Consider the following 20,797-nt stretch of genomic DNA (forward strand, 5'->3'; position numbering starts at 1 on the left):
GAGAGAGAGAGAGAGAGAGAGAGAGAGAGAGAGAGAGAGAGAGAGACGTCTGGCTGGGCAGAGAGGCAACTTTGGCAAGAATACCTGTATAAGACACTCACTGGGATCTCCAAGAAGCAGGTGGGTAGTTTGTTCTTAGAAGGGCTGATGTTTTATTATTTGTACATTAATTAATAAAATTATAATTAATACAGTTTGATTGTATCCATTGAGAAGTGCAAATCTAATTGGTTTTTCTGTCATACTAGTTGGCATATGTAAATTGTCTATAAGCATGCACCCTGCTTTATAGGTAGGTACTTGGCACATCAAGATGAAATCATAGGGTCTGCCCTCAAGAAGTTTATAATCTGATGGGGAGATTAGACACAATATTTGTAAGTACAACACAAGATGTAATGTGTTCAATGGAAAGCAGCAGTTCAAATGAAATTCTTCTATTAATACAACCTAAGGTTATGCTAATTCCCCACTACCAATACAGTCCTATCAAATTTGTAGGCTCATCCTAAACTTTTTTTTACATAACCTGATGTTTAGTCCTGGCTCTCCTCTTAATCAAGAGAATACTGTCTTGCCTTTTGAGAACCACGGGGCTTCAAGATAAGAAGCAGACATCAAGGAATGCAGAAGAAGATAATAATTCACTGCAACTCCCAGCCTGGAGACTACCCAGGCTCCCTGCTCTTTGACCTCTCTGCTTTCTAAACCCCAAAAGCTCCTGTAGCAGGGAGGAAAGCTCCATTTATGTTATCTATGGGAACTGATTCTTTCCCTAAGTTTGATAATTGAGAATTTACTACATAAGAATGCAGAAGGATATCTGGCAATAGTAGGATACAGCCAAAATTTCCTATGTGACCCTCTTCAGAGGACCTGATCTAATGTTCTCTTATCCCTTTCTGGTTGTGCCCAGTGTCTCCTTTCCAAATGTAATGAGCACACATACACTGATATGCCTATTTTCATGCATATTTTCAATCAGCAATGTTGTTTGGATTCTAAACTAAAGGAGGATACAACTCACAGGACAAAATGTGATAGATTTGAATGATACACAGAGACCTTTCACCACTGCCTCCTTGTTCAAACTGAGAAAGAATTACTTACACAGCTTATGTACCAGGTCGTCTCATACCTAATGACAATGGGGAATATTTGGTTCCCACTATTTATCTCCTTCAAGAGCAACAAAATGAGAGAGAGAGAGAGAGAGAGAGAGAGAGAGAGTTTCCCAGAAATACTCTGATGAAGCCAAAGTCATTTGGCATGTATGGAGCATAGCGTTTCAGGTGCTCTACAAGGAAAGACAAAATAAATGGAAGACAAAGCACTTGCTCTCATGGAGTTTATATATATATATATAGAGAGAGAGAGAGAGAGAATATATATAGAATAGTTAGAATATATATAGAATATATAGCACACAGCTATGAAATAGATTTAGGAAAATACATAAAGGAGGATGTAAATATACAAATTAATATAGTGCCAGTAGAGTATGTGAGTGCTAAGGCAATAAAGGCAGTGTGCATACATGGGTTGGATCAAAGGAATGGAATGTCCAAGGCTGTAAGCTCTTTCTGGCTCTGCCAATAACTTGTTGATATTGAGGACAAGTTATGTATACAGGAGTTTAGATTCTTGATTTTAGTAAAGTGAAAGTCTTAAAAGATAAGAATTTACTTTCAACATGTGGAATTGGCTGCATTTCTGAGAAAGAAAAAGACAATATATTTCCTACTAAGGAGAGGAAGGCAAAGAAAAAAATACTATCCCCCAACCTTTGCCCTGCCTAAAGGACAGAGGTTGAGTAGAAATACCTGGTCTCATTAGCTTGACCTGCATCGGGAAAATTGACTAAGGAAGAGCCTTCCTACATAAGATGTGGCTAGCTTACAATGCATTGAAGAAGAGACACAAATGAAATCCTGAAAAATACAGAGGCGACAACCCCCAGAAACAGGTCCGCGTAGCTTGCACATTGGGTTTGCAAAATATATGCTGTAGATAGTCAAACATATCATTTCATAAAAAAGGAAATTTCATCCTCATGTTCAGAGATTAGCACCTGTCCACATTCTACTTTCCTTTTGGGTTCTATGAATTCTTGCTCCTGATTCTCCATAACTATCTCTATAGCAATACCTGAAAAGCTCTCCAGCTGCTCTGGGGATGATTCCCATCTCCTGATCAGCTTCTGATGGTGAAACAGGATCACTTTCTGAATGTGGTCCTAGCATGGTATGGCTCTTTCCACTCCCCGTCTGTCCATAAGTCATAATACAAACATTATACCTACAAATAAAAAATGTTGTTGGGTTGTTTTCATTTTTGTTGTTGCCTTTTTTTAATCCCTTTATTGTTAGGCTTGTCATTTAGAAAAGGGAAAACAAGGGTAATAGATAAATTGTTATTGATTCTCTCCATGCCCCCACTTCCCCTTGATGATTAGTTTTCATTGGAGTTAAGTTCATTGTGGAGATTAATGCTACATAGAAATGCTAATGGTTTTTGGAACACTTTCCCCCTGTTAATTAATCTGGATCACACTTTCACTGTCCCCATCTGGGCCATTCATCTCAAAACAAACAATCAATCAAACAAACCTTTCCCCAGAAAAACAATGTTTAGCACTTTTCATTGCTATAATGAGTCTGCTGGGTTGAACAGAAAAATTTGAGCTGGGGTCCAGTGTTTTTTTTTCATATGAGCTACAGATCAAGTAAGCCTTAGCATTGATCTCTAAACTTTTTTCAATTTACAAACCTAGCTAACATATTATGTCAAATGAGCTAATGTCATGTTGTGTTGTGCTGTGCTGTGCTATGCTCTGTCATGTCATGTCATACATGGTATGGTATGGTATGTTATAGAGGCAGCAGAGTGTAGCCAATAGAGAACTAGACTTGAAACCAGGAAGATGGGTTCAAGTCCTTCCTGTGACACAGATTGGTTGTGTGTCCCTGGGCAAATCACTTAACTTCTCTGTCCTCTAGGTCTATTGCTAGGAGTATAAGTTACATAAGTTGCCACAAGACAGAAATGTCTAACTCTAATCAATCAACAAGTATTCATTAAGTACTTGCCATGTTCTGGGCACTGTGGCTGCTGGGATACAAAGACCAAAATGAAACCAGTTCCTGTGCTCGATGAATTTAAGTACTATTTGGGGAGATCCTACATACTTTGGGGGGGGGGAATAGGAATCACAATCATTTCACAACATCTTGATGGACTAACAATCTAGAAATCCCTCAACCACTATTAGCCTAATAGTGGAAAGTATGGAGAAATAAAATATAACCAATTATGTAAAGGAGGTAGTCTCATTACTATAGTAACAGTTATTTGTTGCCTTTGAATAAGAGGACCTATGATGACAATGTTGATGATGATGATGATGATGATGATGATGATGCATGCTGTTTACCTCCAGACAGAGAGATGATGGACACAAGCTACAGAAACATTAATTTCTGGGCAGAGTGTATGGATTCATTTTGTTTAACTTTATTTATTTGTTCCAGGGTTGTTGTTTTTTTCTTCTTTCTTTCTTCCTCTCCATTAATTAGGAGTGGGAGATTAGCAAAAGTAATGCCAAAAAAAAGTCACTGTAATATTTTTAAATGCACAAATGAAAACATTCAGAAAGAAACACAGGCAAGCAAGACAATTTTGAAAGCAATGCATATAATTTATTGTATGCTTTTTAAAAAGTAAGGAATATGAAATGGAGAGTTGCAATTTCATAAAGAATCCTCTTTCTGTGTTCTGCTCTGTGTATGGGAATGCTTTCTTTTTTAAATTCAGAATTTTAAAAAATTTTTAAATAAAGTAAGGACATTGGTCTTTAAAACCTTTGAGATCTCTTCTAGCTCTAAATCTAGAATTTTATAATGTTTTATTAGAGTTTTGCTAGAAAATCATTTGAGAAAATCTCTTACTCTCAGCGTCATGTATTTTATTAGTTCTTTTCCCCTTCCTTGGTGTTTTGGGGGTTACTTGAATATATTAATACAATTTCCTACCTTTTCTAGGGAACTGGTACAAATCCTAGAAGAACCTTTTTAGTAGTGGTAATGTAAACAACAATTCATGTTTATAGAGCACTTAAGGACACACAAATCAATTTCCTTATAAGTACCCTATGAGGTGGGTAATGCTAAGTCTTGATAAATGTGGATAACAATTCCTTCTCTGGAGTGGTCACATTATTTGAATTCATGTTGCATATTGCCATTGAGCTTGAACCAATGACCACATTTTAAATAATTTCATCTTTGAATAGTGCAAATTTTAATAATGCAACCACTTCAAGGAATTCATTATACACTAACCAGGAGCTAGCCATATTTTAGAGGATGCGATTGAAATGAAGAGGTGGAGGAGCTTGCACAGGGCCAGAAATCTAGTAATTGGAACCCAGATCCATTGGACTTAGACTCATGAAGGCAGTCATATCCCACTGTGTCTAAAATAAACCAACCAAATGGCTGTTCTTCAATAAGTACTTACTGCATTATTATTTTTAAATGGCAGAGTTTGCTCTTAAGAAATCTGGCTACCTAGTGCATATGTATATTCTGCCTTGTGAATGTCTATAGATTTCATTTTGATTTAAAAATATTTTTGGAAATCATTAGCATCACACTGGCAGCCCAGCAAGTACCAGGACTGAACAAGACCACAATGTCCAATGCTTGTTAGAACATTTACATTTTTCTAACATAGTTTCCATATCCACAGAAACTAGTATTCACCAACTGCTTTAAACAGTGCTTTTCTTTTTTCAGTTCTGCCATTTACTAGCCATATGACTGTGAATATGTTGCCCTGAGTCTCAGTTTCCTAATCTATAAATAGGAATAATGATACTTGAACTGTATACCTAATAAGGCTGTTCTGAGGTTCAAATGAGCTAATGTATTTAAAGCACTCTTAAGACAATATGTAAATGGAAGATATTACTATTACAGTAGTAAATTACATTAGCATCATAGACTATTAGAACTGTGAGATACCGTGCAGACCATCTCATCTAATTCCTGTCATTTTACAGATTTGGAAACTGAGGCTCCAAGAAATGAAGTGTCATTGACCTGTAATGGTTTGAAGACAATTTTGCCTCAAGGACCACATGCATTATTAAAGTTCCTTTTAATTATGTTATTCTGATTTCTCTGATAAAGCATAGAGTGTGTGTGCCATCAATAAGGAGAAAACCTGGGAGATCCTTTACATTTGGAAGAAGTTTAGGATATAAAACAATGCTTCTTTGTAGAGGTATTTTTTCTAGAAATTTTAAATTCACAGTTGGATTTGTAAAATGAAAAAAGTTTAGAGATCAGTGCTAAGGCTTACTTGGTGCACAGTGCCTATGAAAATCTCACTGGACCCTAGCTTTAATTTTTCTGTTACCCACAGACTCATCATAGCAATAAAAAGCTGTTATTCTGGGGTTTGCTTGTTTGTTTGTTCTGAGATGAATGACACGGACAGAGAGAGTGAAAGTACAATTTGGATTAATTGAAACCTCTGCTTCACATAGGGAGAGTGTTCCAAAGTCACTAGCAATTCCAGGCAGCATCATCAATTCCAGGATAAATTCTTAAACCTCCAATGAAAACTAATCAAAAAATCAATGACAATTCCTGTTGCCTCTGTTTTTCTTTTCCCAAATGACAAGTGTAAAGATGTAGATATATGTGGAAAAAGGAAAAAAACCACACACACACACACACACACACACACACACACACACACATGACTGAAAAAACCCTTCATTCCTCTACCCCCTCCCCCTTTTCCTATGCCCATCCATCTGCATTCTTTTGGCTTTTGGAATAGTGTCCACAGGAGATCATTGGCATTCAAAATGTTATTTCTTAAAGGGATGTTTCAGACTATTTTGGAGTTCATAATTTTTTTTTAAAAGCAGCCCCACGGGGAGAAATAGAAGCTCAAAATAATGTCATCTGTTTCATATTTGTAAAGAAAAAGCAACTCTGAGACAGATGACTTTGACCCATGAACCTTTCTTTCTCTTCTCTGGAATCTACTTCTGTTTATATGATGGCTGAAAGTTTTCAATTGAAGAATATTTCCTAAATGAATGAGGAAATCCCGGCATTCAGGAAGAAAGGTCAAACAGAAGCTCCAAGACATCATGGGAAAGAGGGCTTTGTATGGGCCATCCATGTTGATTCTGCATGCTTGGTATGGCATGCCATGTGGTGTCGTGCTGTGTGCTAGGTCCTATCATGTCATATCACATCCCATCATACCATGTTAAAGAAGCAGCATAGTGTAGTGGATAGAGAACTGGCCTTGAAGCCTGAAAGACCTAGCCTCAAGTCCTGCCCAAGACAAAGATTGAATGTGTGACTTTGGGCAAATCATTTGGCTTCTCTGTCCTCTGTCTAGGCAAATTGTTAAGAAAACTCCAAGATACAGAACTCTTCTATCTGCCCTGGTAGAGGGACTTTCCTCACTTGAGAGTTCCCTATACTATGAAATCACAGGTCTAGTCTCTTTCCCTATGTTACATTATGTTGTGTTATGTTGTGTTGTGTGTTGTTTTGTAATGTTACGTTGTGATGTGTTATGTGTTGTTATATGTTATTCTGTGTTATGTTATGTGTTGTTATATATAGTGAGACACTCCAGAAGAGACAATATCCACAATAGTGCATAGAGAGCCATCCTTAGAATCAGGAAGATTTGAGCTAAAGTCTTGCCTTTGACTCATACTTATTGTGTGACTTTGGACAAATCACTTTACCTCTTGGTGCCCCCAGATAACTCTCTAAGACTGTCAGTTGAAGCACAATTATTCCCTCTGAATTGGTAGAGGGAGTTTCCTCACTAGCAGATACCCCTCTGGGAATACCAGTGAAATCACAGATGTGGTCTAAAAAATATTACAACCTATACCTTGTGACAGGTTATATGGTCATTAGGTGCTTAGTATACTGTGGATACACATAGAACCTTTAACAAAAGGGTCTATTCTTTTGCCGCCAATTGCACATAAGTTTTTATTTGATAATTTTCGACATAAATAATCGTTCTTTTGGAAAGTCAATGCAACCTGCCAAACTGAATTTTACACAGTTTTACAAAACTGATGTGGAAAGTCTATGCCTCCTGTGAGTCTATTAAGTGAATAAGGATAACCTATAAATTACTGTTCAGTGAATTTCCTTTCCTTCACGACTGACTCATAACCACTGGGCCGAGGGTGGGGAATCTGCAGCCTCAAGGCCCCATGTGACCCTCTAGGTCCTCAAGTGCGGCCCTCTGACTGAATCCAAACTTCACAGAACAAATCCCCTTAATAAAAGGATTTGTTCTATAAAATTTGGAGTCAGTCAAAAAGCTGCACCCGAGGACCTAGAAGGCCACATGTGGCCTCGAGGTTGCAGGTTCCCCACGCTTGCACTGGGCTACACGAGGTCAAAATCAGGCCAGATTTCACTACTGTGTAGCATTGAAAAGCTCCTTTTGAAGTGAACAGGAGACTGATTCCCAGAGGGAGATGTTCCCTTTCTGAAGCTAATGGCACTGACAGATTGTTCCTGATACATTTTTTTTAACGTTCTGAAACATAAAGTAAGTATAGGAGAGAAGAGCAGATGATATCACAGAAACAATCATAATCCTACTTATTGTGGTAAACAATACAATACAAGGTGAAGTCTCAAATAAGCCCTTGCCATATTCACTACTTAACTCAGTTACAAGGCTCTTTGGTCAGCATTTTCAACTATGCTCCCCATATGAGAAATGTTTTAGAGTTCACCTGCAATTCTTGTTTAAAAGCAAACAAAAACTCCTGTTAATATAAGTATAGCCCTGTGTAATCTATTGTGTTAATTGGTTCTTTGAAAACATAATGTCAGGTGAAATAATATTACAGGTGGCAGTTCCATTAGAATTCGGTTCTAAAAGATGATTGACTGAATAACATTGCAGATGGGGTTTCGCACTTTTATGTGGGGGAGGGTTATAATGTGTTATTGACATTTTGGGGAAATGATATTAACCTGGGCAATTTTTTTTTCTGGGTATACCTGCACTACCACACGATAAAACTGTAATTGTATTTTCTTGTTTGTATCAGCAGAAAAGCAGAAAATTCCTTTAGAAAATTAATTACAAATGTTAGCGCTGACATAAAAATTATTTTTTTCTTAACTTACCCATCTAAGAGAGATGTAAGCAGGTGGCACACATCTCCAAACACTATCTTCTGAGACTCCAAAGGACTATAAACTCTGACAGGAAAAGAAGAAATGGCGTTTGAGTGAAAGAAAAAAAGAAGACAGATTTCTTTAGCAACACAGACTTAAGATTGAAAGGAAAAAAAAATTACGGGCATATTTCCCGTAACCAGTGCCATTTGAACTACTCACCAAAATTAAGGTTCGATGTTCTTTCAAAGTAAAAGAGGAATGAGGTTTGTGACTCTGTCAAGTTAACTGAGGCCAAAGAACAGAGAATGAGGGTGTGACTATTTCTTCCCGTCCCCTTAAACCAAAATGCACGACGGAATATAAGGAGAAAGATACTGCTCGTAAAGCTTTAAAACGTTGTATTTACCTTACAACTAAATTAGTCTTTTTGTGGTTCAAGTGAAGTCATGTCATAAAGCAGGTTTTAAGGGCCTATAAGGGCCTACTACGTGCCAGGCTCTATGAGCTTGTTACAGCAACAATACGATTCTTTTTACTAGAAAATGTAAAAATTCTATCCCAAACACCAGTTCAACATAAGCATTTGTTCTTTATGATTGGATACATTAAAAGCTTTGTTTCCTCTAGGCACAAAGTCCAATTAGCAGATCTTAAATTCATATTATAGATACCTAGTGTCTAAATGTGGCTCCTAAGTTTATAATCAAGGTAAGCTTGGAGGCAGAATCCAGTGAGCACCGTTTGCTGCACGAAGAGACGTAGAATGTTGCCAAACAATAAAATTAACACTAAGGGACAGCCTGCCAAAAACCCTGTACTGTCAACACCAATGGATTCTCTCATTAGTCAAATGCTGTTTTGATTTCAGGATTTCATACAGTTTCCTGAAATCTGAGTTTTCACTTCAGCTGACTAAACTTTCCCAAGACTTTTCTTTTTTCCAAAATGCACTATTTACCATACCACCAGTGGGGTTAAATCTGAAGATTCAGGAGTCCTTAGGTGAAGCCATCCTACTAAGCAGGTCTTTACTTTCCCTGGCCCCCGTTTCATCATCTATAAAATGAGGAGGGTGGATTAAATGGATCTCAGAGGGCCAACCAACTTTAATATCCTGGGATTGGGATGCAAAATGAAAAAAGGGCTGGGAAGACTTCTCTGTATTCCATTAATCTCCAGAAATACACAGACTAGCCTGTACCAGTAATGAGGGAGTCATGCCAAAGGCAGGAAGCCAACCTGTTAAAAGCAAACAAACAATCTCCTCACTACCTGTAAAACAAAGAAAATCTCAGTAGGTACATATAGCAAAAAAAAGAGTCTGCCTCTTCATGACCCCATTTGGGTTTTTCTTGGCAAAGATACTGGAGTGGTTTGCCATTTCCTTCTCTAGCTCATTTTACAGATGAGGAACTGAGGCAAAGAGGGTAAAGTGACTTGCCCAGGGTCACACAGCTAGTGTCTGTGACCAGATTTGGTTTTTTTGTTTTTGTTTTTGTTTCTTTGTTTTTTAGGCAATTGGGGTTAAGTGACTTGCCCAGGGTCACACAGCCAATAAGTGTCAAGTGTTTGGTCTGAGGCCGAATTTGAACTCGGGTCCTCCTGATTTCAGGGTCAGTGCTCTAGCCACTGCGCCACCTAACTGCCCCCACTCTGTGACCAGATTTGAACTCATGAGGATGGGTCTTCCTGACTCTTCACTGTGCCACCTAGCTACTCCATTGTCATTGCCATTTAACAAACCTTCTATTCTACTCTTTGGAGTAGGAAATGGCAAACCATTCTTTGACAAGAAAACCCCATTGGTGTCACAAATAGTCAGACATAACTGAAAAGGTTGAAGAACAGCAGCTATTCTACTCTATCTAATCCTAACAGCATTGCAAATCCTTTCTTTACATCTTTCATCACCCAGAGTATAGCCACCCCCCTCACCCATTAACTCACACACTTAAAGGAGGTCTGGCCTCCTTCTCTAAGAGACTGAGGCCCTCCCACATAAAACCCTCTTAACTCCTCTCCTCCATTCTTCATAGCTCCGTTTACCAAAGAGATCCCTATGACTCACTGAGGATAATCCCTTTGCCAATACCCTCGATTCTCCCACTCCTTTAAGCTTACCTAAAATCCTGAAAAAGCCAACAAAAAACTCCCAACTTTCCTTTGATCCTTCACCATCTAGTCATTGTTCTATGTCCTCTACCTCACCATGAAGCTTCTTGAAAAATTGCTCAGACACAATGCCTCGATTTCCTAATTACACACTCTCTCCAGGATCCCTTCCTTGGTTCCCTCCTCCAAAACTGTTCTCAAAGCAAACCACTTAATGTTCTCTTAAGCATCAAATGCTCACCCTCCTCCCCTCCATCTCTTGGAATTCTTAGTGCTATTCCAGGTTCAGCACCTTAAGGGCAGACTTTTTCATTTGGGTCTTTGCATTCCCAGCACCTATCACAGTACCTGAAACATAGTAGGCACTTATTCAGCAAACCAATGCTTATTCAATTCAATTGAAACCCCACGATCTTGTTTTTCCCCAGTCCTCATCCTCTGACTTCTCTTTGATTCTCTCTTTTCTTAGCTTGTGATACTCTATACACCAGTCCAGGTTCTCTTCTTATTTCTCTGACCATTCTTCCTCTGTTGCCATTGAGCTCCTCATGCTCTTCCCAGGTCCTTAATGGGGCTCAGTTCCTGAGTCTTCTCCTTGTGCATCTTTTCTCACTACATTCTCTCTCTTTACAATCTTATTCGCTAGTGTAGCTTCAACAATGACTTTTGTTGATGATTTTCTCATCTTTGTCTTCAGTTTTGACCTGTCTTCTTAGCTTCACACTCACCCATACTACTACCACCCCTAGATGTCCCACAAGTAACGCCAACTAAAATGGAACTCATTATGTGGGAGGAGGAAATTCTAGACATCGTTTCCCTAAAAAGTTCTGAGAGCTTTATAGATTTCCTGCTCAATAAGAGTCAATAGTGTGTTATGATAACCAAGCTCATCTGATTTGGGGTTGTCTTAGAAGTGGTGTTGTGTCTGGGAATAAGCAGGTGAAAAACTGGCATTAGTTGGAAGGCCATTGATAAATTGGAAGGCATCCAGAGGAAGACAACCAGGAAGATGAAGGGCCTTTAGTTTAGGTCTTATGAGGATCAGGTGAATAATAATATTAATAATAATTCATTATCTAATAATAATGGATGACAACCCATGTTCATGTCTCCTTAAAACTAAATGTGGCTTCTAACTCAAGGAGAGAATTGAAACAAAATATTTTATATATTGATGTACATCAATGACATTAAATAATAAGGCTACAATAAAAACATTAAATAGCTCCTTTATCTAATGGAATCTTTCTCCAATGAAAACAATATGTGATTATATTATTTATTATGTTCTTATAGAGTCATTGAGAGAGTGGGGATGGTAGGGAGGCAATCTGCTGGAGAAGGCAAGACGGGATGGGATTTTGTGTGCATGTAGAGGTTTTTGCCTTAGCAAGGAGAAGGTTATCTCATTATATGAGACTGAGTCAAGGAGGAGGTAGAAGCAGATGGCTTCTGGGTGGTGGGAAATCAAGAGTAGAAGAGGAAGTTTGCCTCTCCTAATCCTTATCATCTTTCAAAGCTTAAGTCAGATGCTACCTCCTCCATGAAGCCTTCCCTGATTCCCCGAGCTGTTAGTGTTTTATCTTTCCTAAATTTATTATGCTTGTTTGTGAACATGTTGTATCTGCCTAGCAGTATACTATCTGGTAGTAGTATCTCATCGACATGGACTCTTTATTTTTTTCTTTTTCTCTCCAGTGCCTAGTACCCAATTGGCACTTAATGTTTGAGTTGATCTGCTCTCCCCTATTGTTAATGATTTCCCACTCAGATCTCACAGAGCACTTTGATTTATAAATCTCTGATGCATTTCTTATATTACTATGTATTATCCATTTGGCTGTGTTTGTGTCCTATTCCCTCTGTTATATTGTGAGTCTAGGAAGGCAGGGATAATGTTATATATAAATGTGACTCCTAGGCCAGTGCTTTGCACAGAGCAGGCTCTTCATTAATAGTCACTATTTTTGTAGCTATATTTGGTTTAAGCACCAGCTCTGGAGTCATAGGAACTGGTTTCAAATCCTATTGGTTTTTTTATTAATTTATTTTGATTTATCAACAATCATTTTCATAAGCTTTGGGGTTTTTTAAATTTTTAAAAATCCACCTCTCTCCCCAAGACATAGAACAATCTGATATAGGCTTTACACATACATTTCTATTAAACATATTTTCACATCAGTCATGTTGTAAGGAAGAATCAGAACCAATAGGAGGAACCACAAGAAAGAGGAAACAAAACACAACAGAAGAAAAAAATAGCAAATAGTATGTTTCGATCTGCATTCTTTCTTTCAAGTAACCTCCCTAGGCTTTGATTTCCTAATGAGTAAAATGAGAGAGTTGACTAACTGTTCTTGGAGATCTTTTTCAGTTCTGAATCTATGACCTTATGTGCCAATTTTGTATTTCTATCAATCAGTTATTTAATTTTTAAAATCAAGAGAAAAGAATAACTGGTTTCTAGTGCTGTTCCTTGTTCCTTTAAAATATTTGTCTGAAAAGTGGAGTGATACCTCTGAAAACCATTTATGGCAAGGAGAAGGCCTGAAAATAAAACTAAGCATTTCAAGTCCTTCTCTCATTCGAACATCAAGAAAAAGCCCAATATCCTTTGGAGTTCTTTCAGGACTAGAGACCCTATAGATTATAATCAGGAATGAGCACGGGGATAGTTTGTGTATAAAGTTACAGGGACAAGGCCTGAAAACTATAATCTGCACTGAAGAATTTGACATCTAAAGGTAGCAGCCTCAGTCCCTGAGGAGAGATGCTTTCATGATATCTCCCCCTCTTTTGGTTGATCTTTCCCCATATCCTGATTTAATCTCGCCCTCAGTTTTGACCTAAGTCATCTCTCCTAAACATCCAGGACAACACAAAGAGTTCGATCTGGAGTAGAAAACTGAGCTGGAGCAGACCAGGATGATTGATGTGGGGTGTGTTGGTAGTTGCCAGAAATCTAATTGGCTATTGACTGAAAATCAGGGAATTAGAGAATCAGAGAATGTTAGAGTTGGACATTAGGGTTTGATCGACCCAGCCTCCTCAATTTCCAAATAAGAAAACTGAAACACAGAGAGGGGTTCAATTATTTGCCTGAAGTCACAGAGCTAGTTAGCGGAGAGAACAGGACTAAAAATAATAATCTGGAGAGTGAGGAGGTATTAACGGAGCCCCTTTGACTACTCTTCTCAAAGAAAGCCAGCCGTGACTGTGGGGTTAATACAAACGTCATATACTTTCCATACATTCCTTTCCCTTCTCACTTGCTAGAAGCGAGAATCTTATCAGTGTGTGAATTCAGCATGTGATATAAGAGAAGTGTCCCCAGTGAAAAATTATTTAACAACCAGTAAATGTTCAATCTGCATTATTAACACTTTCTTAAATCTAGACAATCAACAATTGATTTAACAACTGGTAAATGTTTAACAACTCGCTCTATGGGAGGTGGGGAGTACTCATGATCCATTTTAAGTTAATCTGCATTGCTAATATTTTCTCCATCACTTTCTTAAGTCTAGACAATTAATAAATGGTTTGACAACTGGTAAATATTTAACAAGCAGCTCTCTGGGAGGGGGGAAGTATTCATGATCCACTTTTAAGTTAATCTGAATTATTAACATTTTCTCCATCACTTTCTTAAGTCTAGACAATTAATAAATGGTTTGACAACTGGTAAATATTTAACAAGCAGCTCTCTGGGAGGGGGGAAGTATTCATGATCCATTTTTAAGTTAATCTGAATTATTAACATTTTCTCCATCACTTTCTTAACTCTAGAAATTAATGGTTTAACAACTGATAAATATTTACCCCTACCTCAACAATCACAGTGAGTCCTGACTTATTTTTTTTTTGAGTCAATGGAATTAAGTGACTTGCCCAGAGTCACACAGTTAAGTGTCTGAGGCTAAATTTGAACTCAGGTCCTCCTGAATCAAACCAGTCAATCAGAAGTAGGAACTAGTTGTAAAGAAATCTTAGACATCTCTACTGAGTCAATCATTCAAAGGCATTTTGACTAGGTATTTTAAAAAGTCCTTGATCAATTTAGGAATGAAGGATGTTTTAGTATAAATTCTAGCAATATTTTAGGAATTCAGATAAGTGAAACGACATACGGAGTGTGTTAGGATTGGCTGAAGAAATTCTGTCATATCCTATAAGTTTTGTAGAAAACAACCAATCAATTTGGAACCAGAATATTTGAGCATCTGGTGGTGGAGAGGTGATAGCTTCTCCATCCAAGCTCCTGAAAGGGGACCTTTCAGGGAATCAGGAGAACAGATGAATCCTTCGGGCAAAGAAAGACCTCATGGACTTCCTAGAGTCGGGGAACTTGGACATATTGTTGAATTTTGTAGCATCCCTGGGACAGCAGTAGCTGGCAATGGTATCTACATCAGAAACCAAGGCTACATTAGACACACAGAGGAAAGGCAGTTTCAAGAGTCTATGGGAGACTAGCAGAAAGCTGCAACATACCTAATGGTTATTTCATGAATATTCTTCAAGGGGGTGGGGGTTGGGAGGGAGGAGAAGAACTTACAGCAAGTAGAAGCTGGGAGTTAGTCCTTTACCCCTTGTCCTTTCTAAGCTTGAGCCCACTTTTCCCTTGGACTCTGTATGTACTGATGAGAGAACAGATTTTGAATGTTTAGAGGTGGGGAACCTGCTGCCTCAAGTCCACATGTGGTTCAAATCCTAGCTCAGACACTTACTAGCTATGTGACCCTGGGCAAGTCTTTGTCTACCTCAATTTCTGAATCTGTAAAATGAGGATAATAGTAACACTTATTTCCCAGGGTTGTTATGAGAATAAATAAGATAATATTTGTAAAGCACATTGCAAACCTTAAGGTGCTATATAAATGCTTGTTGCTATTATCATTAATGAAGATTCCTAAACAATCGTGTTCAGAGCACTTAAACCTTCAGCTACGTAAAACATACAGAGCCAAATGGAATTCAGAATAACTAATTTAGAGCTAGAAGGTAGCTTAGAGGCTATTGAGCCCAATTCCTTCATTTTACAGATAGGGAAACTGAGACCAGGTAGCCCAGAATTCAAGCTTAAGTCTTTATGACTCCATTTCCATCACTCTATCTACTGTGCCACCCAGCTGCCTCTAACATCTCTCATGTCTGGAGAATGGCTACTATCACCGAGTTTTACAACGTTCTTTCGTCCACCTAAAGGCCAACTTTCCTTTGATATTATTTCTCCTATATTAACATTAATTGCATTCCTGAATTGCTTTCCCTCCTGATTCATTGATAAACTTTTTTTTAAAGGAATAAAATGCTGAAAGCTGGAATTTTCTTTCTGAAGAGAAATCAAATATTTTGACATTTATTAGATCCATAAAAAAGTTACTAAAAAAAAATAAACAGTGTTTTGAGTTCATAAGAACCATATGCTCCAGTGTTTATAAAAATGAGTTGTGACTAAATGCTGAAAAAACATTGCCCCAAAGCAGCATTCTCAGGCGGATTTTTATTTTAACTCTTTGCCTCCTTGCTGAGAAACACCTTGAACACATGGGATCACGGCATCACTCGGGTACTTTAAATTGCGCTCCACATACACTGGGTATTTCCTTCTTTATTCAGTCACCGTCAAGCTGTTTCTTCTGTTCCCACCAATCTGTGAGCCTCATTTATACTTTAGATCTCATTGGGTGATACACAGAGCAAAAGTCGGTTTGCCCTAGATAGATGGTAATCTTGGCTCTGGTATTGATTGTGGATAATTTGACTTTTCTGGGTCTCATCTCCTTCACAAGTGAAGGGAGAATTGTGTGCATGCGTGCGTGCATGCGTGCGTGTGTGCGTGTGTGCGTGCGTGCGTGCGTGCGTGCGTGCGTGTGTGTGTGTGCCCTTGAGCTCATGCTCTAGTGATGGAGGGCTTAACCTGGCTCAGTCTTAGATGAAGCTTTCTCAGCAGTTGGCAGAACCAGGAACATTCTTATCTGTCTAGGCCTATAGGTAGCTACCACAGTTTCAACCACTAACTTATAATAAACTCTGCTAAATAAAGCAATCTATAAACAGCTAGATGTGTTAGGTAATTAGAAATGAAAGTGGCTGAAAGTTCATGGGCCCCTTGAAATGTGTCATGGGAACCCTTGGGGATCCATGGAGCTGAGATTAAGAACTCCTGCTCTACAGCATCTAGAACTGTCCCCTGAGCAGACTGGGTAAAATTCAGGGAGACTGAAAATTGGTTTGGATAACTGAGAATGGCCAGGAGTTGATTAGTATCCCAACAGAGTCAATCACTAACTCCAGTGGGGATTTTTCTACATATTCCTCAAGATTATCAAGAATTCTAAGACCAAAGAGTAGAACCTCAAAGTTCTACTTTGACTTCCCTGGAATTATCTAAGACCTCTGAACCTTCCACCCCCCTGCTCTAGGCCCAAAGTTAGCTGATGAGGAAAATTAATATTATGCAGCATCATTTAATAATCAGTATTACTCTGTAATCCATCCTATTCCCCATTTTGTCAAACCCCATTTCTCAGTCTAGTTCAAAAGATAGTCTCCCAGTCTGAAGTAAAGGTATCATTGAATAATGTGATCACTCCCCCCCCCCCCCCCTTGCTAGCCACGCAGTTTAAAGTGGGATCCTTGTTTTGTTTACCTATAAACAAAGAACCAACTTGGGCTGAGCCCCTTTCCAGGGGAAGGATCTCTTGTTCTAGCCTCTTCACATCAAAGTTAGGGGTGGTCCTGATTTTCTGGTCAAGATTACTAGAGCTAGCTGAGGCCCATGAAGCAATTTCTTAATTGTTAGACAGAGACTTGACAAGTCATTCCTGAAGGCCAGCTGACTTTCACCAGCTGCAGCTAATTGTAAGCCTTTTCCGCTGCCCCAAACTCTCCCTGCACCCTTTCGGGTTTCAACAGTCTCTCAGTAAAGATGGTCTTTTCAGTTCCACTGTGGTTGCTGACCCAAATGAGGGGGCACAGTCTGACCTGTCTTGTACGTTTCACTGTTCATAAACTGTTAGCCTGCTCTGCCTCAGTCTGCCTCTGTGTCATTTTACTCATCATGCTGATTAACATCATTTAACTTTTTAAATTTAATCATTTAATTAATAGCATTTAACCTCTCTTGCCCTCAGTTTCATCTATAAAATTAAGAGTTTGGACTAGATGGTCACCAATATCCCCTCTGGCACAAAAATGCTAGGGTTCTATAATATGTCATTTAATCTTAACAATAACAATGCATGTTACTTACTTCACAGGACCATTACTGCGAAAGTGTTTGCCAAACCCTAAAACAGTCTATATGGGAGCTCTTCTTCCTAATAGTTTGCAGGGATGCCTCCTAGTGCTGTTTGAGTTTTCCAAACAAAGCTCATTTCTAGTCTTTTGTAAGACTGTGTCAATCTTAAGAAAAAAAAGGTTATTTTATTTTTGATTTTCCTCTAAACCAGGGGTGGGGAACCTGCAGCCTCGAGGCCACATGTGGTCTTCTAGGTGCAGCCCTTTGACTGAGTCCAAGTTTTACAGAACTAATCTTTCTATTAAGGGGATTTGTTCTGTGAAGTTTGGATTAAGTCAAAGGGCCGAACATGAGGCCTTGAGGCCGCAGGTTCCCCACCCCTGCTCTAAACAAACATTTATTTTGTCTCCATCCCACCCCCACCTCCCCATTGGAAAAGAAAAAAGAAAAACAAAATCCTTGTAACAAATATGTACAGCCAAGCAAAATAAATTCCCCACTGGTTTATGTCCAAAAATGTCTGTGTCATCTTCTGGCTTAAACCTATCACTTCTGTATCAGGAAATGGGTAGCCTGCTTCTTCATTGGTCTTCTGAAATTGTAGGTGGTCATTGCATTGATCAGAGTCTTTCAAAGTACTTTGTGATTGTATGAAATATTCTCCCGCTGCTTCTCAATTTGCTCAGTCTCAGTTCAGATCCCAGGTTTCTCTGAAACTATCTGTTTTGTCATTTTTTATGGCATAATAGTATTCTAATAAATCCATATGCTGTAATTTGCTCAGTCATCCCTCAACTGATGGCTACCCTTTTAGTTTCCGTTCTTTGCCACAACAAAAGTAGCTTTCATAAATATGTTTGTATATATAGATCCTTTTGCTCTTTCTTTGATTCCTTTATTTATTTATTTATTTTTTGCTCTTTGGTGAGGCAGTTGGGGTTAAGTGATTTGCCCAGGGTCACACAGCTAGTAAGTGTCATGTGTCTGAGGTTGGATTTGAACTCAGGTCCTTCTTTGATCCCTAGGTCTTTTTATTAAGAGGATTTATTCTGTGAAATTTGGATTCAGTCAAAAGGCTGCACCCGAGGACCTAGAGGGCCACATGTGTTCTCAAGGCCGAAGGTTCCCCATCCCTGCCTTTGGAGCTAGAGGCCTAATAGTGATATTGCTGGGTAAAAGTGCACACACAGTTTATTAACTTTGGAGGGAGACTGAATTATACTTTGTAAAGCAGATGAAAAACGAATGTTGGTAGAGGATCCAAAGACTCCTTTGTACAACTGTTTTTTAAAAGAAGGAAAAATAAGATTTTTCCATCCTGCCTCGTTCCTCTGATGTATAAAATGTGAAAACAGGTACAGAGGGACAAAGGACAGACCATCTGATATCTGTAGAGTAACAAGCTTTGGGTAAAACCCAAAACTCTTGCATAAGCATTGGATCCTGGAAACGTCTGGGAAACATGGAGCTCCATTTGGGAAACAAGTGACATTCATTTGAGTTTATGAATAGTAAAAGCTGCTCTGAAGAGCTGGCTGGTTCAGTTTGCTGCTGTGTGTAGTGTTGGAAGTTGAGCAAAGACTTTATGTGAGTACTTCTCAGCTGCCTGGCTCAGAAATGAATTGGCTAAATAGGCCAAAGAGCCAACAAAAGAGCATTGTTCAGCTGGGTTGCACAAGTTAAAAAACATGTATTGATTGAGTCAAGTCTCAAGGTCTGTGGACCACATTTCAAGATAGCTAGTTGGCTCCATTAACTGATTGAAAATGAGGCAATGGATTCTCATTCACTTAAAGTGATTTTGGCTAATCAATTTAACAAGACGAAATCTATTATGGATATGAGAGAAAAAAGCATGCTCTCTTAAAGTTCAGTGAGATGAAACTAGATCATGCTGGAACTCATTCATCCATTCATTCATTCATTCATTCATTCATTCATTCATTCATTCTCTTTCCACTGGCTTCCAAAGTAAGCTCTTTAGCAGTATGTAATGCACCTTACATTGCATAGCCCTGCAATGCCTTCCACAATTGCTTTCATAAAGTATTTGTTAAACTGAATTGTCTACAAGTTCAGTTCTCCCCATCTTAAAAATACTTTGAACATATCAAACCATTCCCTCTAGTTATGATTTTCTCTCTCTCCTTCCTTTCTGGGGTCAAACTTCTTGAAAGTGTATCTTTATATATATATACATATATATATATATATATATATTTAAATTTTTTTTTTAATTTTTAAGCAATTGGGGTTAAGTGACTTGCCCAGGATCACACAGCTAGTAAGTGTCAAGTGTTTGGTCTGAGGTCATATTTGAACTCAGGTCCTCCTGACTTCAGGGCCAGTGCTCTATCCACTGTACCACCTAGCTGCCCCTGAAAGTATATTCTATAGGGCAGTTAACGTGGTGAAGTGGATAGAGCACTGGCCTTGGAGTCAAGAGGACTTGAGTTCAAATCTGGTCTCAGACTTGACACTTACTAGCTGTGTGACCCTGGGCAAGTCACTTAACCCCAAGTGCCACACACACACACAAAAAAGAAAATGTATTCTATACTCATTCCTTAATCCCTTGCAATCTGGTTTCTGATTCCCCACTATAACAAAACTATTCTCTTAAAGGTTATCTATGACCTCTATACTGGAGAAGTTAATGTTCTTTTCTCAATTAGTACCACCTCTTAATCTCTATGGTATTTGGTTATGATGGCAATCCTCTCCTTCTTGGTGTGTGCAGTGAACTCCTGAGAGGCAGCAGGGCACATAATTTTTGCAAGGTCTTCATGAATCAATGTGCAAATCCACAAGTGAGGAATTATAAATTACAAATAAGGTCACAATGTATATACAGCTATTTTCCAAATTTTTCAAATATGTGTTTCTGAGTTTAATAAATCAAGTTCATTTTAAAATATTCTCATTCATACTAGATTTTTGTCATTAAACTTCGATTCATTTGACAGATGCTAACTATGAATCAGTAAGCATTTCTTAGGGAGATATAAATGCAAAGAATGAAATGATCCTTACTCTCAAGGAACTTAGAGGGGCTGGTGGCTCAGTAGATAGAGTGTTGGACCTGGAGTCAGGAAAACCTGAGTTAAACCCAGCCTCAGACACTTTCTAGCTGTGAGACCCTGGGCAAGTCACTTAACCTCAGTTTCCTCATCCATGCAATAGGGATCATAATAGCACCTACCTCTCAGGATTGTTGTGAGGATCAAATGAGATG

At 38.6% G+C, this 20,797-nt stretch overlaps 1 protein-coding gene across 1 annotated transcript in view; it reads right to left on the reverse strand.

Annotated features, from left to right (window-relative positions):
- The window catches only part of KIF25 (kinesin family member 25), a 78,508-nt gene that overhangs the window by 24,189 nt on the left and 33,522 nt on the right, over positions 1-20,797 (reverse strand). The window contains exons 7-8 of the mRNA XM_027854856.1: positions 8,205-8,279; positions 2,149-2,298 (exon numbers count right to left, since the gene is read on the reverse strand). Coding sequence (XP_027710657.1) covers positions 2,149-2,298; positions 8,205-8,279 — 225 coding nt within the window. The remainder of the gene's footprint in view (positions 1-2,148; positions 2,299-8,204; positions 8,280-20,797) is intronic.

The sequence above is a fragment of the Vombatus ursinus genome, unplaced genomic scaffold, assembly GCF_900497805.2.
Source record: "Vombatus ursinus unplaced genomic scaffold, bare-nosed wombat genome assembly UNPS02010639.1, whole genome shotgun sequence".
NCBI lineage: Eukaryota > Metazoa > Chordata > Mammalia > Diprotodontia > Vombatidae > Vombatus > Vombatus ursinus.